This window comes from Lissotriton helveticus, chromosome 5_2, assembly GCF_964261635.1.
Source record: "Lissotriton helveticus chromosome 5_2, aLisHel1.1, whole genome shotgun sequence".
Lineage (NCBI taxonomy): Eukaryota > Metazoa > Chordata > Amphibia > Caudata > Salamandridae > Lissotriton > Lissotriton helveticus.
The window spans coordinates 9,406,377-9,434,185 of record NC_136066.1 but is presented as its reverse complement, the minus strand read 5'-3'; the positions used below and the strand labels follow the sequence as shown (position 1 = coordinate 9,434,185).

General features: G+C 50.2%; 1 protein-coding gene across 1 annotated transcript in view; it reads left to right on the top strand.

The window, feature by feature from the left end:
- Window positions 1-27,809, top strand: part of LOC144761174 (peptidyl-tRNA hydrolase-like) — a 34,879-nt gene that overhangs the window by 5,526 nt on the left and 1,544 nt on the right. The window contains exons 2-3 of the mRNA XM_078646682.1: window positions 16,911-17,010; window positions 25,907-25,952. Coding sequence (XP_078502808.1) covers window positions 16,911-17,010; window positions 25,907-25,952 — 146 coding nt within the window. The remainder of the gene's footprint in view (window positions 1-16,910; window positions 17,011-25,906; window positions 25,953-27,809) is intronic.

Genomic DNA, 27,809 nt, shown 5'->3' with positions numbered 1-27,809 from the left:
GACATCTCTTTCTATTTCTTACTAACTCCATCGTAACCCTTAATGGCAAAAACAATCTGTTGATGGTGTCGATGCCCATGCGCACTATCGTCACCAACCTCGTGACTACAAAGACTTCTTCCTAGACAAAAACAAAGTTCAAACATCCGAGCCCAACACCAGATGGCGATCTATGCACAAATATACGAATCTACAGCTCTACATGCCAAGAACAGATGCATGCTGGTAAGTAGCATTTTCTTTTCTGCTCTGCGTTGCGTGAAGGAGAGAGAGCAGACAGCTCCGTTTCTACTAACATACGGCACTGTTTTCCTCTCTACCTGCGCTTGCCCAATTTAGGCTGCCATGCCCCAATCACACATCCTTGCACCATAGTGCAAGGGTGTGAGGGTTCTGTAACCAATACTTTTTATTCATCCTTCCAGTACAAAAACTTTCCTTTAACACATCTTCTGCTTTGTATAAATGTTGTGCAATGACGCATGCATGCAGGCAAAGTCATAAAAACAGGGAAAAATTATATCATTTCTCCTCATTGCACCTACCTGGAGGAGGAGTAAGATTTTGGCGCACATCCTTGTCTACGAATGTTTGTAGATTGCGATTCGCATCAAAACACATGGGTGTTGCATCGGAACACTCATGTACCAACCATGGAAGCAAAATAAAGCAAAGCAGCACATAAGCGCGGCGTTGTAAAACTTTGGGAAACTATCCAACGCGAATCCAGATTTGAGTTGGATTGTAAGTCGCAGCAAGTAACACAAACCCGGCGCAAGTGCCAGACTGTCTCTAGTGAATGTGTAACACAAGCCCGGCGCAAGTGCCAGACTGTCTCTAGTGAATGTGCTACACAAGCCCGGCGCAAGTGCCAGACTGTCTCTAGTGAATGTGTAACACAAGCCCGGCGCAAGTGCCAGACTGTCTCTAGTGAATGTGCTACACAAGACCGGCGCAAGTGCCAGACTGTCTCTAGTGAATGTGCAACACAAGCCCGGCGCAAGTGCCAGACTGTCTCTAGTGAATGTGTAACACAAGCCCGGCGCAAGTGCCAGACTGTCTCTAGTGAATGTGTAACACAAGACCGGCGCAAGTGCCAGACTGTCTCTAGTGAATGCGTAACACAAGCCCGGCGCAAGTGCCAGACTGTCTCTAGTGAATGTGTAACACAAGCCCCGCTCAAGTGCCAGACTGTCTCTAGTGAATGTGTAACACAAGCACGGCACAAGTGCCAGACTGACTCTAGTGAATGTGTAACACAAGCCCGGCGCAAGTGCCAGACTGACTCTAGTGAATGTGTAACACAAGCCCGGTGCAAGTGCCATACTGTCTCTAGTGAATGTGTAACACAAGCCCGGCGCAAGTGCCAGACCGTCTCTAGTGAATGTGTAACACAAGCCCGGCGCAAGTGCCAGACCGTCTCTAGTGAATGTGTTACACAAGCCCGGCGCAAGTGCCAGACTGTCTCTAGTGAATGTGTAACACAAGCCCGGCGCAAGTGCCAGACTGTCTCTAGTGAATGTGTAACACAAGCCCCGCTCAAGTGCCAGACTGTCTCTAGTGAATGTGTAACACAAGCACGGCACAAGTGCCAGACTGACTCTAGTGAATGTGTAACACAAGCCCGGCGCAAGTGCCAGACTGACTCTAGTGAATGTGTAACACAAGCCCGGTGCAAGTGCCATACTGTCTCTAGTGAATGTGTAACACAAGCCCGGCGCAAGTGCCAGACCGTCTCTAGTGAATGTGTAACACAAGCCCGGCGCAAGTGCCAGACCGCCTCTAGTGAATGTGTTACACAAGCCCGGCGCAAGTGCCAGACTGTCTCTAGTGAATGTGTAACACAAGCCCGGCGCAAGTGCCAGACCGTCTCTAGTGAATGTGTAACACAAGCCCGGCGCAAGTGCCAGACCGTCTCTAGTGAATGTGTTACATAAGCCCGGCGCAAGTGCCATACTGTCTCTAGTGAATGTGTAACACAAGCCCGGCGCAAGTGCCAGACTGTCTCTAGTGAATGTGTTACACAAGCCCGGCGCAAGTGCCAGACTGTCTTTAGTGAATGTGTAACACAAGCCCGGCGCAAGTGCCAGACTGACTCTAGTGAATGTGTAACACGAGCCCAGCGCAAGTGTCAGACTGTCTCTAGTGAATGTGTAACACAAGCCCGGCGCAAGTGCCAGACTGACTCTAGTGAATGTGTAACACGAGCCCAGCGCAAGTGTCAGACTGTCTCTAGTGAATGTGTAACACAACCCCGGCGCAAGTGCCAGACTGTCTCTAGTGAATGTGTAACACAAGCACGGCACAAGTGCCAGACTGTCTCTAGTGAATGTGTAACACAAGCCCGGCGCAAGTGCCAGACTGTCTCTAGTGAATGTGTAACCCGACCCCGGCGCAAGTGCCAGACTGTCTCTAGTGAATGTGTAACACAAGCCCAGCGCAAGTGCCAGACTGTCTCTAGTGAATGTGTAACACGAGCCTGGCGCAAGTGCCAGACTGTTTCTAGTGAATGTGTAACACGAGCCTGGCGCAAGTGCCAGACTGACTCTAGTGAATGTGTAACACGAGCCCGGCGCAAGTGCCAGACTGTCTCTACTGAATGTGTAAAACAAGCCCGGCGCAAGTGCCAGACTGTCTCTAGTGAATGCGTAACACAAGCCCGGCGCAAGTGCCAGACTGTCTCTAGTGAATGTATAACACAAGCCCTGTGCAAGTGCCAGACTGTCTCTAGTGAATGTGTAAAACAAGTCCGGCGCAAGTGCCAGACTGTCTCTAGTGAATGTGTAAAACAAGCCCGGCGCAAGTGCCAGACTGTCTCTAGTGAATGTGTAACACAAGCCCGGCGCAAGTGCCAGACTGTCTCTAGTGAATGTGTAAAACAAGCCTGGCGCAAGTGCCAGACTGTCTCTAGTGAATGTGTAACACAAGCCCGGCGCAAGTGCCAGACTGTCTCTAGTGAATGTGTAACACAAGCCCGGCGCAAGTGCCAGACTGTCTCTAGTGAATGTGTAACACAAGCCCGGCACAAGTGCCAGACTGTCTCTAGTGAATGTGTAACACAAGCCCGGCGCAAGTGCCAGACTGTCTCTAGTGAATGTGTAAAACAAGCCCGCCGCAAGTGCCAGACTGTCTCTAGTGAATGTGTAACCCAACCCCGGCGCAAGTGCCAGACTGTCTCTAGTGAAAGTGTAACACAAGCCCGGCGCAAGTGCCAGACTGTCTCTAGTGAATGTGTAAAACAAGCACGGCGCAAGTGCCAGACTGTCTCTAGTGAATGTGTAACACAAGCGACGCCTCAAGTCATTCTAATCGAAAAAGCAACTTTGCGATAGAAGAGAGCCTCGACTGGTAAGTCGCTGCAGCGGGGGCCATAGTCCCGACATCTTCGGTGAGGAGGACGCCCAGGAAGAGTCTGCGAGCAAGGAGGAATAAGGGGCATTCTCCAACAAGGAGACAGTTAATATTTCAGGATGAATTGGCCATTCATGTACCTCCCAAAAGAGGACAAAGGACAAATTTACCAGCCCTGCACATAATCCTCCACCACCACCACCACCTCCATCTCCTCCAGCATCACCAGCTCCACCATCCCCTCCTTCGTCTCCACTCCAAGACCCACTAGACAATACACCTCCAGGTTCACCCAGAGGGGGTTTAGGAGAACCATTAGAGGACCCTGATCCTTGGGACGCTTATGATACAGACCCCATAACTCCCAATAACACAGATCTTTACCCATCTCGGCCTTTCCCCTCCAGAAGAGGGTAGTACCTACCAGCAAGTGATTGCTAGGGCAGCTACATATCATGGAGTTCAGCTTCATAGGGAGTCTTTAGAACAATACTTCCTCTTTGATGCACTGTCATCCACTCATAAGGACACACAGTTCCTGCCCATGCTCCCTGGCATGTTGCGTCACACGGATGACTTATTTAAAGAACCAGTACGTGCCTGAGTGATAACCCCACGGGTAGGTAAAAAGTATAAAGCGGCTCCCTCAGACCCCCTTTTTTTTATACGTAGTCAGGTGCCACCAGACTTTATTGTTTTTACCGCAGCTCGTAAACGAGCCAATAGTCTGGCAACTGGGGATACGCCACCTCCTGAAAAGGAGAACAAACGTATTGATGCCGCCGGAACGTTAGCAAACGTATTAATGCTGATGGAAAGAGCAAAAGTATTAATGCTGATGGAAAGAGAAAACGTATGGATGCCGCCGGAACGTTAGCAAACGTATTGATGCTGATGGAAAACGAGTTGCAGATCAAGCAGCTAATCATTGGCGCATTGCCAATTCCCAAGCCCTACTCGCACGTTACGATAGGGCCCCCTGGGATGAAATAGAAGAACTGCTGAAGCATCTCCCAGAAGATCACAACAAAAGGGGTCAACAAATTGATTCCGACGGTCAGGCCATCACTAACAACTCCATCAGATGTGCTTTAGATGCAGCAGCCGCGGCCGCTAGGGGAATCAATCCTAGCATACTGCTCAGGAGACATGCCTGGCTCAGGTGCTCAGGCTGTAAACCCGTGGTTCAACAGGCAGTCTTGAACATGCCTTTTGACAAACATAATCTATTTGGCCCTCAAGTGGACTCCACTTAAGACCAAACGAAAAAAAAATACAGATACGGCGAAGGCTATGGGAGCCTTATAAACATCTACACTGCCTGGCTCTTTTCGCCCTCCGGCCACAAGCGTCAATACAAACCCATCACCACAGACGCCTCCACTCCCCAGCAGAAGCAGAGCCAATCCACTCACACTAAAGGGTTTCACAGAGGTTCCTTCGGGGGTAATAACAAAGGAAGAGGCAGAGATGCTTCCACACGTGGTGCAGCCTCCACTCCCAAGCAGTGACTGCCCCATCCTTCCCCCTGAGCACACAACACCTGTCGAAGGAAGACTACAGTCCTTTCACCGGGTCTGGTCAACCACTCCAACAGACCCATGGCCATTATCCAACATGGCGACTGTGTGGTGCTCATTACCACACCATGAACATCCCACCTCGCAATCACAGGTTATCACAAGATCACCTAACGCTTATTGGAAAGAGGTCCAAGCCCTTCTTCTCAAAGGGGATATAGAAACAGTTCCTCTTCATCAACAAGCATTTGCAATGCAATAGGTCTCGCAATAGCGAGATTTTGAGCTACTGGCATTGTAAATCACGATACATTTTGTGTTTAAAAACCTGCAATAATAAAAGGCATTGTCATTTACAATACCAATAGGGCAAAGTTTCTAAAATGCGAGGCCTATTGGACTGCAAATGCTTGCTGTTTACAAGTGCCCCATGCTGCGCTTTCGCGTTAATAGAGGCAACACCCTTTTCTTTAGAAGAGCTGAATCTAAAGAAAAAGTCAGTGGCTGCTATTCAGGTGAAAACGTGGTATGGGGTGCTTTTACCCAAAAAAACTGTGTTTGTCAAGTTGAAAAACAAATGCTTTTTTGTAAAAGCACCCAGTGAAAGCGAGCATAGCACGCTGAATGTTGCAAGAAAACATGTCGTGCCTGCAGTAGGAGAAACAATTAAAAAAAAATAGTGCTTACAGAGTTAATAAGACTACTATGTAACAACCGAAGTAAAAGGGCCAGTCCTCATAGGCCGTTACAAATGAAGACAAGGCGGTACTAAAAGGGGCCTGACAAGCCTATTAACGAATCAGAAGCCAGCACTTACGAAGGACAATGATAAGCCAATGACAAATATGGGCGGAGAGTGGGTGTGGCTTATAGTCCATACTGAATACAGCATGCCGCAGAGCAGCACATGCGCGGCCCAGGCTCGACCTAAAAATAATTAAAAACCTTTCTGATAAGGCCTAGATCAAACAATTCTTCTACTGGTACATCAGTCTGTCTTGCAGATAGCGCCAAGACGCTTCTTATGAAGCAGCTGTGTGCTGTATAAATGCTACATGATTAATTGATTGAAGGGCCGGATACTTAACCAATATGACTATGAGCAGATGTACTGTCAAACTTAAGCAGGCTGTGGAAGGTCACCTAAGGGGTCTCTTCCTTGGTGCTCCACAACAACTAGAGGCGAGGTAATCACAAGGAGAACATCATCACATCTACAGCCCAGACATTGCTCCTCTCAGAGGCGTGGCTGAAAGCTGCAGGCTTCGAGGGTCCCTTGCAGCAGTAAGCTGGTTAAAGGATGTAACTAGCATTTGCAATGCAATAGGTCTCGCATTTACCCGAGTTTGAGCTATTGACATTGCAAATTACAATGCCTTTTATTTTTGTTTTCGTTTTTTAAAACATAACTAAAGGCATTGTCATTTACAATGCTAATAGCTTAAACTTGTGTAAATGTGAAACTTATTGCATTGCAAATGCTTGTTAAATATTGCCCCCAGTGTGTCCAATCGCATGCCCTTGGGTGGCGTGCCCGACTTCTTTCTTTTTATTTGATAAAAATACATATTGCCCATTCAGTGGGTCCCGCCACATGTCTATGGGCCTGAATTCTTTCTGTAAAGATAAAATTGTCCCCCGAGGGAACCGGAGCATGCCCTCGGACAGTGGGCCTGAATTCTTTCACTGGGCCTATCCAGACACTGCAATTACCAGAAATGAAGCTACGCTCAAATAATTAATTTTCCTAGTTCTAGCACTCTCCCAAAGTAAGTCTATGTTCTTTCACTAACTGCTGTCATCAGCCGTCCACCCGTCACACTAAACACTGTGATTACTGTGACTGTCTTGTCTTGAGAAGCCATCCAGCAGCATAAGCATAACTCCTTTGTTGACCTCTGCTGGCAGAAGTCTATCAGGGCTGAGTGGTGCACTATGCATTTCCTGAAGTGAGCATCCAAACTGCTTGGTCATTCAGTGTATGAGCAATGATGCCTCTGCATTGCCCGGAAAAGGTCCTTTAGTAGCTTCTGCTGCTTGGAGTCTGGCTCCTGCTGCTAAAAGAATCGGACAGAGCTAACAGCAACCTCCCATTGCAGTAAGAACTCCTGTGGCCATAGTAGGCAGTGGTCCTGGGCCAATTTTCAGACTGGTGGAACTGCTGTCAATCTTACTTCACTGAACTCATAAGGATTCTGACAGATCCAAAAATCTCAAAGAAAAAGTGTTGCAAATGAGCCAAACCCATATAGCAGGAGAGAGGGAAGGGTGCAGTATTTATTTATTTATCAAGTTTTATATAGCGCAAACATGACCCATGATATGTAGCTAATGTTGCATTTAGGAGAACACTGTCACACATTTGCTACTAAAGCATGGTGTGGTAGACACTTTCATTAACAGACTACACAATTTTCATTGAAGTGACTGCTAAATTTGCCCAGACCTACCAGTGTGCGGAAATTGAGTTTTAGTGAATATTCATCATTTGCACATCACCAAGTAAAGTTCCTTGATTCTATTAAAATCTTCCCCTCACACATCAGAAAAAAACATTTAACTTGTGCATTCCTAACTGTTTATTTTTTAAATATTTGTATAGTTCATTTATAGGTATTTAAAGGTTGTTTTATGTTAGAAGAAAGAAACATCATACAGCCTTTCCTTTCTCACCAGCAACACTGTCACATAGATCACTTCACAAAATCTCACACTTAACAGTAAGAGAGAGAAAATTAAACACCAGTCTCTAAGTTAAATAATAACCAACAATTTTTCAGATGACTAGACTGACATTTGACCTCTGTCTTTGACCATACAGCAAATGTGACAGCATAAAAACAGAATTTAAAGACATCACCAATGTTATGTTATGTTATGTTAAAAGGGATTTGGTACCGCGCACATACACCAGTTGGTTTCTTGGCGCTCACCAATGCTCTTCCACCTTCCGAACTCCAGCATGGTTAGTTATGTGCCCTGTCAGGCCTCAGGGGCTGTTCTAGTTTGCCCTCTCCCATCTCTCAGCCCAGCGCATTGCACCGGCTGCACAAATGGTAGCTAAACCCCTGGCTGATGGGGACTGCCTGATTGGCTATTCTTCCATTCTGACGTTTCCCGGTAGAGTGCAGTGAAGGGGCTGCTTTCGGAGCAAGAATGACTGCCATGACCCAACCATGCCATTATCGTTACCTTTTAGTAGCAACCTCCTGAAGTGTGGGACTGGTCTGATTTTTTTTTTTTTGCCAGGGATGATTTTGGTTTCCTTTCTCGCATGGACAGTCTGAGGGTGCAAGGCACAGGTTTTAGCAACAGAGCTGCTTGTCATGTAATCCCACATATTGTCCTAGTACCATCTGTCTCTGTAGACCAAGGCTGAATGATATATATATATATATATATATATGGTGATCGTCAGCATAAACAAATGTGGACTATATCTGTGAGAGGTTGACTGCCTGTTGTCCCCTTCTAAATAAGTGTCTTACACAGAGCTCTTTGTTATCAGTAAAACATCTGACCACTGTTAAAGCCTATGTTTTTGAAGTGAAAGATTCTATTTTAAATGCTTTTAATTTGTGTGTTTGATTCAGACAATATCTGTTACAGACTCAATGAATTATGGAAATTGTATTTTTCCGTGGCACTATCTGTTTATAAAACTAAGTAAACACTACCAGGGCTTCCCTGGCACCAGAGGTACTTCCTTGTAACAACGAATGAAGTAAAACACGTACATGCATTCTCAGCTGCTGGGGGAACGCGGATGTCTTCTCAGCAGACATCACAAACATTTCTAACAAGAGAGCGAGGAACGCTACAGAGTATGGCATCAGAGACTGGTCTACCTTCCTTTCTCCCTCCGATTTCCCACAACAGATCCCACTCACTTCCTGTTCCTTGCCCCGTCTCTTCCACCCGCGCTGTCCCACCTCTCTTCCCCCGCGGTCCGGCCCCGCACTCACTCACCCTTGCCTCCGCCGAGTCCCAGGGGCGCAGCCAGCGGTCTCCGGTGAAGCTCTGGGTGTTTGTGGCGCTCCTCACACCGCAGCTCCCAGACCACGGGCGTGGCTCCTGAAATCCCCCACACACCTCCCAGCTCCGGCGATGAGACACACTTGCTAAACAGGAATCCAGCGAGCGCTAATGTAACTGAAACTTACGGCGCATGGCAGAGTTGGATTCCGACGCACGCGACCCAATCCCAAGGCGCGCGTCGGAATCCGACTCTGCCATAGAAAATGCTGCGCGCGTGGCCTGATCTTGTCTCCCCTCGTTGCCGACAGCTATAGTTCTCTCAGCGAGAGCGCGCTTTCGCGCGCTTTTCGCAGCGAGACCTAAAAAGGGATACTAGTGGGACCTACAGGAACCGTAACCCTTTAGTTTCCGAAAATCTCTAGCATAGGGGGTGCCCAACATTTGTCCACAAGGACAAAGTCATGCCAAATATTCAGGCTATTCAAACAAGATACATGTATGCACAGTTAATTTAAACGCAAAATATTTACGTACCACCGGGGTGTCATGAAAAGATGGCAGGTCTGTAGCCTTGTGCACCAACACTGGAGACCCCTAGTCTGCAGCATAGGAGTCTGTGGAACATCTAGCACCGGGAGCATCTGGGTCAAGTACCACAGAGAAGCTCTATTGTAAGCTCTATTGTAAGACGGCGTTACACATAGCGCACAGGCTGTGATGGAGCGTCTTGAGGGTTTACACATACACAGAGCCCTGGCGCTGATAGTGCACAGTGATAGCGCTTCTTTCTTGTTGACGCATTCACCAGGCACACAAAGACATGAGGAGGAGGAAGGAAGGAATCTGCAGGCCTCAAGGCCGGTTTCACATCGAGGGGAAGTTACATTGCTGATAACAGATGCCGTTTTCGAGGAGCCATATTTGAGTAAGAGACACAGACACACACAGACACACAATATGAGGGAATCGTAAAACACTGACATCACATCCAGAAGGATTAAGAAACATTAACAATGCCCATGCACGCACACACATACAAGACTAGAGACACTGGCAATGCACAGAAAGTAAAACAAGTAGGACCTATTCCACCATTCGAATGAGACCTGCAGCAAGCGCCTGGATAACGTCGCCAGTGACAAGCTCTGCTCTATAAATACCACTTGAGATCATAGCTATGGAAATGTCATATGCGTGGACCTAGGAGAGATAGATAGACAAAGGACTTTTCACTGGTCCAGTGAAAATAACGAGCCACTCCGGATTCAAGTGCATAAAGTGTTTTAGTTGGCACAGAAAACCAGACGCGTTTCGACCTCATTCGGGGTCGTGTGTATGTATATAAATATATATGCACACACACAGAGTCCTGTAGTGCTGCACTGTCAATATGTTACAGAAGGCTTACTAACCTGGAAAAATATATATTTTATCGCACCTAATGAGGTATTGTTCAACACTTTTATGTCTTTATTTTTGTAATGCTTAACTGCCCTTATTCTGAGTCACTTCTTGAGGGGCGCATCGGGGTCCCCGTCCTGCAGGTGCAGAACCTGTGTCCCCAGCAGAGTGCCCCCCGCCTCTTACTGCGCCCCGCCTGCCGGGCCCGCCGCCTCACCCAGCCCCGCCGAGGAGGAGCCCGAGGACCCCTGGCCTATGACGGCCTCCCCGTCTTCCACTCCGGACATATTCGACAACGTTAAGACTCCAGACAACCGATAGCCGAGACTCCGCCGACACTTCAAGACGCCATCTTTGTTTTCCCTTCGGTCTCTTGCGTGACCCACCCACCTGGCTGGCCGTCACACTGCTAGCCAATCAGAATACAACACAAGTCGGCCTGGAGCCAGAACAGCCTTAGAAGAGACGCGGGAGGGCAGGAGCGTGACGCCGTGATCGTGCATGTTGGCATTCCCTGCGGCTCGTGCCAGTGGCGGCGCCTGCAGTCTTCGCCCGTTTCTGGGAAGCGCGTTCACAGACCGGAGTCTGCTCGTGCACCGGTCTGTACCACTTGGGGAGGCAACACAATGACAATAAGGCTCGCTGGCGGCAGCGCTTCGCGCTGCAACGCCAGGCGAACCCTAAGAAGGCACAGGAGTGTATTCCCTCTGCTTTTTAATTCCAAAGAAAAAGAATTTCTCACTGAGACTGTAGGAACTGGGGTCCCAGTTCCCCGGGGGGTAGCTTGGCGCGATCAGGTAGTCACCCGAAAGCTTAGGTGTAAAGTGACCATACAGCACACACATCCACTGAGGCAGGAAACGCACACAATGACTGACACTACACCAGTTAGGTTGATTAAAAATCAATAAGCTTTATCTAGATCAAGGTTCAGGGTAATCAATAATCAAGGTAGCATTAACTCATTAGATCATTCTTCACTAGATAACTAAAGGCACTTAGTCAACATTTCCTTATGCAGGGATCAGCAGCGCATTACCCTTATCAATCAAGCATAAACCTTTCCTCAGGCATGGGTAGAACATCTCATTAGATAGGAGTAAATCTTGTCTTTGAATAACCATCTCCCATAATACCTTTGCGGATGTAATCAACATTTCATTGGGGAAACAGACATAAAACCATTCCTTTCAAATACAGGCATCTGCAACAATACTGGTCTCAGGCGAATTCAGGATAATCACATTTCCTGGTGTCAACATAGAACATTTTATATTCCCCCTATGGCCTATCTGATAAAAAGGGGTCTCTGTAGGCAGTTCAATAGGGGCCTAATCAGTGTTCACGCGCAGGTTAGGGGACATTCAGCATCCTTGTTACAACGGGGGCCAACAGGGGTCTCTAGCATCACAGCGCTTTCCTCAGGGACACATCAGCCTCCAGAGCACCAGCAGTTCAGAAGGATACAGCGCCTCTCAAGGGGCACGGCAGTTCGGGGTGCTAGCGCTAGGAAGTGAGAGCGCTCAGCAGGCAATTCCCTTCAGACAGCTTTGGGCAGTTCAGACAGCCCACTGCAACAGGACAGCACAGGGCGGCTTGGGGATGGACATAGGGGGCAGAGATGGCACAGCCCAGTACCTGGTTGATCCCCAGTAGTCCTGTGGGCAGTCGAGAGTTCCTCTTAGCGCTTTTTGGTACCTAGGCCCTTGATAGGCAGTTTCTTGAAGGGGGGGGAGTTTGAGTTGAAGGCTGATGACAGGATAGTCTCAGTAGGTCACTGAAGGTGGTCCCTGGGTTCCCCTCCCGCCGGGCCAGATCAGTGGGCTAGTTCAGTGTTCCTCACACAGCTTGGTGGGCAGCGCCTAAACCCTGTCACCCCTAGTGCTATAGGTTCCAGACTAGGCCCTACCACCTAAGTCTCCTGCATAGGTTCCCCCAGGTCAGTGATGCCCCAACTGACTAAAAACTTTCCCTCCTTTCTTTATATCTGCCCAGGTCAGGTGACCACACTCTAAGGCGGCAAAAGCAGACCCCCACCCCTATTCTAGAAGGTTCCAGGAGCTTCCCTACTCTAACTATGGGCGGGCAAGGCAGGCTGATATTGCAACAATGTTTAAGCGTTCCAGCCAGCTCCTGGCAACTAGAGTGCGACTAAAAAGGCCACGCTGCAGTAGCAGGCGCCAGTGGCAGCCATGTTGGAAGTAGAGAGCACCTGCACCTTAGCATTGGTTAGCAACCAATGCTAAGGTGCCAACGAAAAAGAGGGTGGAAAAAAATGAGGCAAGGGCGAAAAAAATAGGGAAAGACCACCCTAGGGCTGACAGGTCTAACAGAGACCAATCCTCGATCTCCGACCTCTCAACTATTACATCATATCAGAACACTTTCACGTGGTCACTCTACAAGATGTCATCCACTTCTAGAAATTGGCGACTTCTTGGCCACTCTAGACCAAAAGGACGCCTACTTCCTTATACCTAGTCATCCTTTCATCGAAAATGCCTTATGTTTGTGATGGTAGCAAAACACTGTCAATTCAAGGCTCTCCCCTTCGGTGTCACTACCGCACCATGGCTCTTCACAAAGTGCCTAGCAGTAGTAGCAGCACACCTACGTCGACAAAACATTCATGTGATCCCATACTTGAATGATTGGCTAATCAAAGCCAACACCCCCAGCAGTGTCAGCGTCAGCAATACATAAAGCTGACAGACCTGCTCCACAAATGGGGTTCACCATCAATATCCCCAAATCTCACCTTCAACCCCTTCAACTTCTAACATACTTAGGAGCAATGCTCAACACAGAGTTGGGACTAGCTTATACCAATCCCGCTTGTAGACAGAGCTTTCAGACACTTCTACCTCAATTTCAGCCAAACAGAACCCTCACAGTTCGGACTGTCATGCATCTACTGCGTATGATGGCCTCTAGCATTGCCATAGTTCCCAACGCAAGACCACACATGCGCTCACTACAGCAGTGTCTTTCTCGTCAATGGTATCAATTACAGGGTCACCTCCAGGATCTAGTATTGATAGAACGCCAATATCTCCATTGATGAAATTTGTAAAGCAGCTACATGATCTACACCACATTATTTACTAAACACTGCTGCGTAGATCTGTTAGCAAGACAACAAGCCAGTGTAGGTCAGGCAGAGCCACACGCTAGCCAGGGCTTCTTAGGAGGGACTGCTTAACAGTCTGTGCAGAGCATGTGTATCTACAGCACACAAGTCAGCGAATAGACAATGTTACTTACCCTGTAAGCATCTGTCGTGGCATGTAGTGCTGTCGATTCACTAGCGCCCTCCCTCTGCCCCGGATGCTTGTGGCTGTTGCAGTTACGTTTTGCATACCTCTCTTGTCATGAACATCTTTATTCTGACACTTTCCTTGCACTCCTTTCTCACCTGCCTGCGGGAAAACAACCTAACAATGGAGTTGATGCCCGTGCGCAGTATCATCGAGCGGACTAGAAAAGACTTCTTCGAAGAAAAACATGTTGCACAACTCCGAACCCATGGTGGCAGGAGTATGCAGAGAATGTGAATCTACAGCTCTACATGCCACGAACAGATGCTTGCAGAGCAAGTAACAAAATCCATATGCTGAAGGGTACCTGGCTCCCCACATTGTTTCCAACCCAGCTCGATGCGTGTCATGTCTAATGTGATGAATCTCGCTGTGGTGCATTGACAGAGATAAAGGCTCTTGTATAATGTTTCACAACTTAGTGCAGGTTGTGAAAAATTGTTCCCCCGTGTGTAGACCTCCTCACAGAGTTCCTGATCTATTGTGACACCTAGATCTTTTGCGCATTGTTTCTGTTAGTAAAACTCAACCTTGGACAGACGCGAGTTAAAAATAGCATCACATTTACGGACTAGATGTTGGATCGATGAGAAGGCCTGAAGAAATTTTTCGACGGCTGTGAGAGGTCGCATAAGTCTTTTGCTTATTCAAGTTTGTGTTACCCTGTAGATAATGGACTTTTTACCTCTCTGGGATACCGTACATCGTCTTGATGTCTTCGAATGATCTGAGGGCATTGTTACAATAAGTCGCAAAGCCAGAAACATTCTTGCGCACTCCGGATCTGAAAGCCTGTTCTGTCAAGACCCGGGGAGAAATCAGAATTCCCCACTATTGAGGTCATGGGAGATGGGAGAGAAGTGAGGCCTGTGACCTGTGTGCCTCCCTGGTTACTGTGGAGAGGTGAAGGTTTCGGCATCGCTGTCGCTTGCGGAGCCACAGGATCTCCCCTAGTGGGCTGGATGTTTAGTTATGAACTATGAAACACCACATCTGGTCACTTTCCCCTTGCAGGAACAGGGGTGGGAGCACACCGCTTCACCTCCCAGCCAGGTTCGCCCCTGGCATTATGGTAAATGCAGTCTCTTGTTGCTTGCTTGCTTTGCTAAAGTATTTGCGAGTGTTTCGCCAGAGTTGGCGCAGATAGTGCTGATCTCTAGACACGTGTTTCTGGTTCTTTAACCGTCAGCAGTAGAGATTACAGGCTTCATATTTGGGGTTTGCGGAGTAGGCTGCCAAACATCAACAGGTCCGGTCCCTCTCACTGGCATGCGGGTGCTTCTTCCACGAGCTCGTCAGCTCAATGACTCACGGGAGTACTTTTAAAAAGGAACAGGGGTGGGAGCACACCGCTTCACCTCCCAGCAAGGTTCTCCCCTGGCATTATGGTAAATGCAGTCTATTGTTGCTTGCTTTGCTAAAGTATGTTCCTGTTTAAAAGTAGTCCCATGAGTCATTGAGATGACGAGCTCGTGGAAGAAGCACCCGCGGGTGAGCGAACGACCCCGGGCCTCCCAGCTGTGTCCCAGTAGCCCCTACCCAGGCAGTGCCCTCCTGAAGAGGGTGTGGCAGCTTCCCAGCAACACTGGCCCTCTCGGCTTACGGTGCCCGTCTCCCCTTCCACCCCACCTCTAACATGCTGAGTCGGGCTTTTAGAAATCTCCAAGGCCCCTTGCCTCTTGTTTGCCCACTGCACAGGATTCTCTGTTGTTCTACAGAGCAGGTTTTTCTACTGGACCTTGCTGCAAAGGGGTCTCTGATGGTACATAAACCTTCCTGCACCTGCTTCCCCCTCAAAGGGCCTTTGATGCTATATAAACCCTGCCCCCACTCTACCGTGCTTAACGTCACGTGATATGGTATACACGCCCTGTCACTCTGCCTTGCCCATAAAGCCTCAGGTGGTATATTGGACGTGTCCATTGTGCTTGCATTGTGCATAAGACCAGCCCTCGTCTTGCCGTACAGGGCCTCAGTAAGTATATAATGACGCCCGTACTCTGCTCACAGGGCTTCAGAGTATCCGTAGGACCTGCCCTCTCCAGCCCCCCTTGGCTGCACCGGGGGCTAAGATGGTATATATAGGACCAGTTATACCTTCTAAGCCAAGCCAGTCGGGACCCTCTGATGGTATATACATCTGATTGCTCCCTCCGCCCCATTTCCCTGCTGTATGGGGTCTTTGAAGGTATATATGATCTGTGCCCGGCTCTTCTGCTCAGCGTCCTGGGTAATAAGTAAAATGTAGTGTTTTACCTCTACTGTTACTCGCGACCCATGGATGCCGTGGGTCCGCTGAGGGTTTATAGGACCTGTGCTCACCCCTGTGTCTTATATTGGGCCACTGTTGGCATTTAAACCCTTCACAAGCTATAGAGCCCAACTTGATTAGATCAGTCTAAGAACCCTCTCATCGACCTCAGAAGAAAAGAATCCTTTTGCTTTAAAGAACCCTTTATTGGAAAAGGAATAGGGTAGAGAGTGGGAGAGTTCTGGGGCTCTAGTTACCCCTACTCTCTGTTAAACCCTAAGAGAGTGCTCCTGTGCACCTCACAGGTTGTAGCATGTCCGTTCGCAACGGTGCAGGAAGGAACTCGATGAGGAAGCAGGCACTAGGGGGCGCCCTTTGTGGGTGAGAGTTCTTTGAAGTAAAAGGGTCCTTAGGTCGACGGGAGGGTTCTGGATTCATCCGTCGAGTTGGGCCCTATAGTTTGTGTAAAGTTCTGTGTCAGAGGAGGGCTAGCTGATGCTCGACAGCTCCTCTTCACTCCGCTTAACTTGTTCATGGGAATTTAAACGGTGTCTTGTCATCCCTGCTCTCCTGTGCAGCACGCAGGACCGTATTCAAGGCCTTCCCTCTGCTGCACCGGGCCATGTACGCTATAAAACAGCGTTCCTCCTGACCCAGTGCAGAGCCCCAACAGTCCCTCAAAAACTGAGCCCCTTCGCTTCCTTGTCCAGTCAAAGATTATAAATGAGGCACAATTTTATATCAAACCTGCTCCCATGTCTTGCTGCACAGGTCCTTAGGTGGTAAACTCACCTCTGGTCTCCCCTTTGACCTGCTGCGTGTCCTCCAATGGGATATAAGCCCGCGCGTGTCATTTATGTCTAACTCTGTAGATTTATAATTCCTCACTGGCACCTCCGTCCTGCTGCAAGGGGTATGTCAGTGGCATTGTGGTTGTGTTGTATTGTTGTCAGTGGTAAGGACGCCCTCTTGTGCCGCCCCGCTCTGCTGCTCTGGGCACTGCCGTGGTATGTCCCCTTTTGTCTTGTCCCTTGCCCTGCTGCACGGACTCCTTTCGATGGTGTATAATGTGCTTGTTGTTATCACTCACAGCTGAGAGGTTTGGTCTGGGTCCCGAAGATGTCTACCTCCTCCATGATGAGCTGGACAAGCCGCTCGGGAAGGTGTCCTTGAAGCTTGGAGGAAGCGCCAGGTATGTAGCTTCTGTTCAAGCGCGATGCCATCTTGGACGTGTGTGCATGTGTGTACCTGAGCATGGCAATGACTGGATGTGCTTGTACCACAGAGTGGGTGCGTTTACTTGTTGCTGTGCATGTCTGATGCTAATACCTGATGTGAACATTCAGGAGCCCTTGACGCTGGCCCAGTACAGGTAACAACTTTCACAAACCCAAGACAGTGTGTTAAGTGAGGGGCCAATAAATGAAGGTTCAGTGCTTCTGTGACTGGCCCACTTTACAACACGGATTTCATAACTTTTGTATGCTGGGTCCTTTGAGCGTTGTGCTATCGTGTGACCCCAGCACTTGACAGCTGTTGACAAATAGCACACCATTGTGTTGGCGAGTGAGGTGGCCCTAGTGTCTTCTGCGACAGTCACCCGACCCTTTGGTTATGACCTTCCTGCAGCACCATCTTTGCTATCACTTAGGTGCAAGTTATTTATGGACTAACTTCTTCATGGCAGGAAAATTGAATTAATTGGCAGAGAAGCCGTCCCTACTGCTACAATTCACTGTTCATTCTGTGTATACTTGTCAACTGGAGGACTTTCTAGATAAACACAAGAGGCTCTTCAAAGCAAGAGCTGTCTATGGATATTGATAAAATGGTGCAGCAGGTGGGTTTGTGAAATTGTCAGTCACTTGCAAGTTTGCTCCAAAGTAGCGAGAGTGCAGAGAGAACATTGCTTAAGGCAATCAACAGCCCTGCACCAAGGTTCTCTCTGATCGTCCTCACTAAAAAGCCAACTCAGACCAGCAGAATGAGAATATGAGTTGATCTGGTGGAAGAGGTGCGGTGCAACAGCCAGGGTGGCCGACTCCGGAACCTGGGGGCTCACGGTTCGATCTCCGGCGCTGGCGGCAGGTTAGCCCAGCACCGTGTGACTCTGGGCAATAGCTTGCTTAATCTTCCCGACGGCCCCCAGTGCCAGGTCACCTCGCCTGAGGTAGCTGCGCGCTTTACAAATGCTGGTATTATTATATGAGATTTCCCAGGCAGATTATGAAGCAGGAGCAACGCACAGGTCTCTGTACAAGATATCGTGGCAGATCTGAAAGGAGCTCACGGATTCTTTAAGTTGACCTCAATGCCAGACACCAAGAGGGTCACGGCGCATTGTCCTCTTCTTAATGACTTGCTTCAAAGGACTGACCTTCCTGGAGTAGCCCATTGCTGGAGTGTTTCAGTCGGTGTCCGGGGATCATGTCCCGCGCACAGCCGATTACCAAGATCAGTGATGCCCCGGCCTGATGTGCTGTCAGAGAGAACACATCAGGAGCATCTAAAGTGAGGTGTCGGTTTATAAAACCCATTCCTTTCAGTTTCAACGTCATTTCAACCCAAGATTTGATCAACCTGTGTATGTCTCCTCCAAATGAATTTGTCCCTTTCACAATTTGTTCAAGTTTTTAAAAATTGTTTTAAAGTGTATAAAAATAATCACTTTATTTATGCAATTTGTATTTGTTGACCTCAGTGGAGGTCTAAATCAAATACAATTATTATTAATTGATCTAAAGTGATATTAAGAGGAATCCAGGAGACTGGCACGAATGATGAAAACTCAGCCTTGAATATTTTGCTCACTTCACTGTGGCTGTTTTCACAGCCCCAAGCAGGTTACTTGCATGGAGGCAGTGTCTGCATCCCAAATCTTTCAGAGGGAAAGCACCTGGGAGAGGACACACTACAGTGTGGCCGGGTCGTGAAGGACATTCCAGCGGCATTGGTCGCCAGACGAGAAGTGTCCGTGTCCGCAGTGGGGCTCCAACGCAGTGGGGCTCCCATGTGGAGGGGGCTCCCACGTGGAGGTTGTCACTTTGTAATACAGAGAAGTCACACGTGAAGAACTGTGCATCGAGCACACGTCGTCCACCAAGGGATGCCAAAACCAGAGCGAGAACCAGAGAGAAACTCCGGTTCATGGGGGGAGATGTCCTTGAGGAATCCTCTCCGCCAGCCATCAAGCCAAGGTGAAAAACCAACACCAGTCACCATGGAGAACAACATCAAACTGGCGGAAGAGTCTCCCAGGATTTGGGGTTCTGACAAAGTGAGTGAGAAGTCTAAATGAACACAGGAGCCCCTTGCCAGCAGATAGCTCGAGACCCCGGGCAGACAACATTGACAGACCACCAGAGACCAGTGGAGGAAGGCAACATTTCTTGCACACCTCTAAAAAACAAAAACTCTCTGAATTGCAGTGTGCTGTAGCTTCTCAAAGCGGGCAACCTCCCCTGTCAGGAAATGTGAGCTCACGCGCTCCCTGAAGATGCAACGTCGAGAGGAGAAGACCGCACCACAGTGAGAAATTCAGAATTCCAAGGGGATCCCTGCCATTTCAAATTGGAGCCAGTGGTGCCAGGACACACGCCCGTGGTGCCAGGACACACACCCGTGGTGCCGGGACACACACCCGTGGTGCCAGGACACACACCCGTGGTGGCAGGACACACACCCGTGGTGCCAGGACACACACCTGTGGTGCCAGGACGCACACCCATGGTGCCAGGACAAACACCAGTGGTGCCAAGACACACACCAGTGGTGCCAGGACATACACCTGTGGTGCCAGGACACACACCATTGGTGCCAGGACTCACACCGTGAAGCCAGGACACACACCCGTGGTGCCAGGACACACACCCGTGGTGCCAGGACACACACCCGTGGTGCCAGGACACACACCCGTGGTGCCAGGACACACACCTGTGGTGCCAGGACGCACACCCATGGTGCCAGGACAAACACCAGTGGTGCCAAGACACACACCAGTGGTGCCAGGACACAGACCCGTGAAGCCAGGACACACACCCGTGGTGCCAGGACACACACCCGTGGTGCCAGGACTCACACCGTGAAGCCAGGACACACACCAGTGGTGCCAGGACACACACCCCGTGGTGCCAGGACACACACCCGTGGTGCCAGGACACACACCTGTGGTGCCAGGACGCACACCCCTGGTGCCAGGACAAACACCAGTGGTGCCAAGACACACACCAGTGGTGCCAGGACATACACCTGTGGTGCCAGGACACACACCATTGGTGCCAGGACACACACCCGTGGTGCCAAGACACACACCCATGGTGCCAAGACACACACCCGTGGTGCCAGGACACACACCCGTGGTGCCAGGACACACACCCTTGGTGCTAGGACTCACACCGTGAAGCCAGGACACACACCCGTGGTGCCAGGACTCACACCGTGAAGCCAGGACACACACCAGTGGTGCCAGGACACACACCAGTGGTGCCAGGACACACACCAGTGGTGCCAGGACACACACCCATGGTGCCAGGACACGCACCCGTGGTGGCAGGACACACACCCATGGTGTCAGGACAAACACCAGTGGTGCCAGGACACACCCCCTTGGTGCCAGGACACACACCCGTGGTGGCAGGACACACACCCGTGGTGCCAGGACACACACCCGTGGTGCCAGGAAACACACCCATGGTGCCAGGACACACGCCCGTGGTGGCAGGACACACACCCGTGGTGCCAGGACACACACCTGTGGTGCCAGGACGCACACCCATGGTGCCAGGACAAACACCAGTGGTGCCAAGACACACACCAGTGGTGCCAGGACATACACCTGTGGTGCCAGGACACACACCATTGGTGCCAGGACTCACACCGTGAAGCCAGGACACACACCCGTGGTGCCAGGACACACACACCGTGAAGCCAGGACACACACCAGTGGTGCCAGGACACACACCCGTGGTGCCAGGACACACACCCGTGGTGCCAGGACACACACCTGTGGTGCCAGGACGCACACCCCTGGTGCCAGGACAAACACCAGTGGTGCCAAGACACACACCAGTGGTGCCAGGACATACACCTGTGGTGCCAGGACACACACCATTGGTGCCAGGACACACACCCGTGGTGCCAAGACACACACCCATGGTGCCAAGACACACACCCGTGGTGCCAGGACACACACCCGTGGTGCCAGGACACACACCCTTGGTGCTAGGACTCACACCGTGAAGCCAGGACACACACCCGTGGTGCCAGGACACACACCCGTGGTGCCAGGACTCACACCGTGAAGCCAGGACACACACCAGTGGTGCCAGGACACACACCAGTGGTGCCAGGACACACACCAGTGGTGCCAGGACACACACCCATGGTGCCAGGACACGCACCCGTGGTGGCAGGACACACACCCATGGTGTCAGGACAAACACCAGTGGTGCCAGGACACACCCCCTTGGTGCCAGGACACACACCCGTGGTGGCAGGACACACACCCGTGGTGCCAGGACACACACCCGTGGTGCCAGGAAACACACCCATGGTGCCAGGACACACGCCCGTGGTGGCAGGACACACACCCGTGGTGCCAGGACACACACCCGTGGTGCCAGGAAACACACCCATGGTGCCAGGTTACTTGCATAAAGGCAGTGTCTGCATCCCAAATCTTTCAGAGGGAAAGCACCTGGGAGAGGACACACTACAGTGTGGCCGGGTCATGAAGGACATTCCAGCTCCATTGGTTGCCAGACGAGAAGTGTCCGTGTCCACAGTGTACTCAGTGCATCGCTCTCTGCCTGCTTCCGTCCCCTTCAGTAGTCAAATAATCATTCTGTGCCTGCTTCCGCATTCAATGCATCAATCTGTGCCTGCTTGCGTACCCTTCAGTACTCAGTGCATCGCTCTGTGCCTGCTTCCCTATCCTTCAGTAGTCAGTGCATCACTCTGTGCCTGCTTCTGTACCCTTCAGTAGTCAAGGAATCGCTCTGCGCCTGCTTCCGTATTCAATGCATCGATCTGTGCCTACTTCATTACCCTTCAGTACTCAGTGCATCGTACTGTGCCTGCTTCCGTACCCTTCAGTATTCAATCCATCGCTCTGTGCCTGCTTCCCAACTCAATGCATCGATCTGCGCCTGCTTCCGTACCCTTCAGTACTCAATCCATCGCTCTGTGCCTGCTTCTGTACCCTTCATTACTCAATGCATCGATCTGCGCCTGCTTCCGTACCCTTCAGTACTCAGTGCATCGTACTGTGCCTGCTTACATACCCTTCAGTACTCAGTGCATCGTACTGTGCCTGCTTCTGTACCCTTCAGTAGTCAAGGAATCGCTCTGCGCCTGCTTCCGTATTCAATGCATCGATCTGCGCCTACTTCATTACCCTTCAGTACTCTGTGCATCGCTCTCTGCCTGCTTCTGTACCCTTCAGTAGTCAAGGAATCGCTCTGCGCCTGCTTCCGTATTCAATGCATCGATCTGTGCCTACTTCATTACCCTTCAGTACTCCGTGCATCGCTCTTTGCCTGCTTCTGTACCCTTCAGTAGTCAATGAATCGCTCTGCGCCTGCTTCCCAACTCAATGCATCGATCTGCGCCTACTTCATTCCCCTTCAGTACTCCGTGCATCGCTCTTTGCCTGCTTCTGTACCCTTCAGTACTCAGTGCATCGATCTACGCCTGCTTCTGTACCCTTCAGTACTCCATGCATCGATCTTCGCCTGCTTCCATACCCTTCAGTACTCAGTGCATCGCTCTGTGCCTGCTTCCGTACCCTTCAGTACTCAGTGCATCACTCTGTGCCTGCTTACATACCCTTCAGTACTCAATGCATCGATCTTCGCCTGCTTCCGTACCCTTAAGTACTCAGTGCATCGTACTGTGCCTGCTTACATACCCTTCAGTACTCAGTGCATCTCTCTGTGCCTGCTTCTGTACCCTTCAGTACTCAATGCATCGCTCTCTTCCTGCTTTCGTACCCATCAGTACTCAATGCATCGCCCTGCGCCTGCTTCTGTCCCCTCAGTACTCAGTGCATCGCTCTGTGCCTGCTTCCGTACCCTTCAGTACTCAGTGCATCGCTCTCTGCCTGCTTCCATACCCTTCAGTACTCAGTGCATCGCTCTCTGCCTGCTTACATACCCTTCAGTACTCAGTGCATCGTGTTGTGCCTCCTTCTGTACCCTTCAGTAGTCAAGGAATCGATCTGCGCCTGCTTCCGTATTCAATGCATCGATCTGCGCCTACTTCATTACCCTTCAGTACTCCGTGCATCGCTCTTTGCCTGCTTCTGTACCCTTCAGTAGTCAAGTAATCGCTCTGCGCCTGCTTCCGTATTCAATGCATCGATCTGCGCCTACTTCATTACCCTTCAGTACTCCGTGCATCGCTCTTTGCCTGCTTCTGTACCCTTCAGTAGTCAAGGAATCGCTCTGCGCCTGCTTCCGTATTCAATGCATCGATCTGCGCCTACTTCATTACCCTTCAGTACTCCGTGCATCGCTCTCTGCCTGCTTCTGTACCCTTCAGTAGTCAAGGAATCGCTCTGCGCCTGCTTCCGTATTCAATGCATCGATCTGCGCCTACTTCATTACCCTTCAGTACTCCGTGCATCGCTCTCTGCCTGCTTCTGTACCCTTCAGTAGTCAAGGAATCGCTCTGCGCCTGCTTCCCAACTCAATGCATCGATCTGCGCCTGCTTCCGTACCCTTCATTACTCAATCCATCGCTCTGTGCCTGCTTCCGTACCCTTCAGTACTCAGTGCATCGATCTGTGCCTGCTTCTCTACCCTTCAGTACTCAGTGCATCGGTCTGTGTCTGGTTACATACCCTTCAGTACTCAGTGCATCGTACTGTGCCTGCTTCCGTACCCTTCAGTATTCAATCCATCGCTCTGTGCCTGCTTCCCAACTCAATGCATCGATCTGCGCCTGCTTCCGTACCCTTCAGTACTCAATCCATCGCTCTGTGCCTGCTTTTGTACCCTTCATTACTCAATGCATCGATCTGCGCCTGCTTCCGTACCCTTCAGTACTCAGTGCATCGTACTGTGCCTGCTTACATACCCTTCAGTACTCAGTGCATCGTACTGTGCCTGCTTCTGTACCCTTCAGTAGTCAAGGAATCGCTCTGCGCCTGCTTCCGTATTCAATGCATCGATCTGCGCCTACTTCATTACCCTTCAGTACTCTGTGCATCGCTCTCTGCCTGCTTCTGTACCCTTCAGTAGTCAAGGAATCGCTCTGCGCCTGCTTCCGTATTCAATGCATCGATCTGTGCCTACTTCATTACCCTTCAGTACTCCGTGCATCGCTCTTTGCCTGCTTCTGTACCCTTCAGTAGTCAATGAATCGCTCTGCGCCTGCTTCCCAACTCAATGCATCGATCTGCGCCTACTTCATTCCCCTTCAGTACTCCGTGCATCGCTCTTTGCCTGCTTCTGTACCCTTCAGTAATCAGTGCATCGATCTACGCCTGCTTCTGTACCCTTCAGTACTCCATGCATCGATCTTCGCCTGCTTCCATACCCTTCAGTACTCAGTGCATCGCTCTGTGCCTGCTTCCGTACCCTTCAGTACTCAGTGCATCACTCTGTGCCTGCTTACATACCCTTCAGTACTCAATGCATCGATCTTCGCCTGCTTCCGTACCCTTAAGTACTCAGTGCATCGTACTGTGCCTGCTTACATACCCTTCAGTACTCAGTGCATCGCTCTGTGCCTGCTTCTGTACCCTTCAGTACTCAATGCATCGCTCTCTTCCTGCTTTCGTACCCATCAGTACTCAATGCATTGCCCTGCGCCTGCTTCTGTCCCCTCAGTACTCAGTGCATCGCTCTGTGCCTGCTTCCGTACCCTTCAGTACTCAGTGCATCGCTCTCTGCCTGCTTCCATACCCTTCAGTACTCAGTGCATCGCTCTCTGCCTGCTTACATACCCTTCAGTACTCAGTGCATCGTGTTGTGCCTCCTTCTGTACCCTTCAGTAGTCAAGGAATCGCTCTGCGCCTGCTTCCGTATTCAATGCATCGATCTGCGCCTACTTCATTACCCTTCAGTACTCCGTGCATCGCTCTTTGCCTGCTTCTGTACCCTTCAGTAGTCAAGTAATCGCTCTGCGCCTGCTTCCGTATTCAATGCATCGATCTGCGCCTACTTCATTACCCTTCAGTACTCCGTGCATCGCTCTTTGCCTGCTTCTGTACCCTTCAGTAGTCAAGGAATCGCTCTGCGCCTGCTTCCGTATTCAATGCATCGATCTGCGCCTACTTCATTACCCTTCAGTACTCCGTGCATCGCTCTCTGCCTGCTTCTGTACCCTTCAGTAGTCAAGGAATCGCTCTGCGCCTGCTTCCCAACTCAATGCATCGATCTGCGCCTGCTTCCGTACCCTTCATTACTCAATCCATCGCTCTGTGCCTGCTTCCGTACCCTTCAGTACTCAGTGCATCGATCTGTGCCTGCTTCTCTACCCTTCAGTACTCAGTGCATCGGTCTGTGTCTGGTTACATACCCTTCAGTACTCAGTGCATCGCTCTGCGCGTGCTTCCGTACCCTTCAGTACTCAGTGCATCGCTCTGCGCGTGCTTCCGTACCCTTCCGTACCCTTCAGTACTCAATGCATCGCTCTGTGCCTGCTTCCGTACCCTTCAGTACTCAATGCATCGCTCTGTGCCTGCTTTCGTACCCTTCAGTACTCAGTGCATCGATCTACGCCTGCTTCTGTACCCTTCAGTACTCAATGCATCGCTCTGTGCCTGCTTCTGTACCCTTCAGCACTCAGTGCATCATGTCCTATAGTAAAGGCTCACATAGCTGCACAGATGACCTGTTGTCCATGAAGAACAGCTCAAGACAGGACAGTAAATGTTTGTTGCCCCTAGCCACAGTAGGTATAAGAGTCTGCTTGTGACCGTAATTACCATTGAGTGCTGATATATTGACTGCATGTATCATACTAGATTTATGAGTGTGTGCGCACATGTGCATACCACATTGACCTTGTGAGGCAGCATGTGCACAAACCTGGCTGTCAACCTGACACATTTCTGACCCTGATGATGTCTCTTGTTGTTTCAGGGGCCACAATGGAGTTCGTTCCTGCATTGAGTCTTTACATTCAGATGTAAGTGCACGTGGCTGATCCTGAAGCTTGAGTTGTATGCCTTTTGTATGTATTGTCTCACTCTGTTGTCATTGGTTGTATGTTGTTAGGACCCTGTTCAGAGGGCCAGGGGGCAAGCAGGAGTCACTGGGTGGCGGTTGAGGCCTTTTACTCCTGATGTCCTGGGGCCTGATCTATTATGGGTCTTGAGTAACTGGGCCAAGCGCCCGTTCTGCACTTGACTCTCAGGAGTAGCGTCCGAGGCTTCCTTGAGGGTAGGTGGATACAGGGAGTGAACACAGGCTCACAACTCAAAGCACACGCAGCATTCGCAATAAATGACAGTCCAGAAAAATACTTCCTTTCAGGAGAAAAGAGGTGTTTTATTTTTTCACTAACAACACAAAGGGAAATACAACATTGTCAAACAACTGCACAGTCCCCCTGCGGTCAGGGCTCTTAGTGTTTGCTGGGCAGTTCCCTGTGTGCCCCCCTGCTCGCTCTGCAATCGTGGTTATTCCCCATTCACTGAAGGCAGTATCCAGGGTGAGCCCCACTAGCAGACAGAGTCTCAAGAGTCCACTCCCAGTCTATTTTAAAGTTATAAGTGTTCCAGCGCCACAGCGCGATCTAGTGAGTGAGTTCTCCCGGGCCGACTGGTCCGAGTTCAGTCATACCCATGCCCGCAGGAGCGGAGCGGCCAGCAGGGAGACTAGCAGGCCTTGGCCCCCAGTCCTGGTCGCAGGTAGAAGTTATGCAGAGCTTCTCCTCATCACACAGCCCGACTGGCTGCTCGGCAGTTGACCATTTGTGGAGTCGCAAGCTCTCCTTTTCATTAATTTCCAGACACCAAATGTGATTTAGGGTCAAAGTCTCTGAAGTTTATGTGGGCTGGTGACCTTTGCGATCACTGCACAGTGTGCTGCCACCTCCGTGCTGTGCTGCGGAACTCCTGGTGAGGGCGGTAGCCGTCCTTCACTATAGGACTAGTGTTTTAGGTGCCCCTCCTGGTCCTACAAGAACGCAGTCAGTGAGACAGGCCTGTGTCATGGTGCACACGCATGATCTGTGTTTTCTAAGACACAAAAAACCAGAACAGTTGAGCGCTCATGGCAGTGGTGCACGTCTGTAACCATCAGACGACTTTCCGTTCCCAACCCATTCACTCTAACCTTGCTGTGTTGTGAACGTCATTTGTCAGTTGTTTTAATTCTGGCTGATCTGGACTGTCATTGGGTAAGTGTGGACCCTGGCTGTGATCTACTGAATATCCCTGGTTGGTGGAGCTCTCTTTCGGTGGTATCTTGAAGGCCCTGGTTGGTGGAGCTCTCTTTCGGTGGTATCTTGAAGGCCCTGGTTGGTGGAGCTATCATTCTGACATTCAGTGGTACCTTGAAGGGCAGTGTTTGGTTGAGCCATCATTCTGCCATTCAGTGGTATCTTGAAGGCCCTGATTGGTTGAACTCTCATTCTGATATTCAGTGGTACCTTGAAGGCCCTGATTGGTTGAGCTCTCTTCCTGTGGTATCTTGAAGGCCCTGATTGGTTGAGCTCTCTTCCTGTGGAATCTTGAAGGCCCTGGTTGGTGGAGCTCTCTTTTAGTGGTATCTTGAAGGCCCTGATTGGTTGAACTCTCATTCTGACATTCAGTGGTACCTTGAAGGGCAGTGTTTGGTTGAGCCATCATTCTGCCATTCAGTGGTGTCTTGAAGGCCCTGATTGGCTGAACTCTCATTCTGACATTCAGTGGTACCTTGAAGGCCCTGATTGGTTGAGCTCTCTTCCTGTGGTATCTTGAAGGCCCTGATTGGTTGAGCTCTCTTCCTGTGGTATCTTGAAGTCCCTGGTTGGTGGAGCTCTCTTTCAGTGGTATCTTGA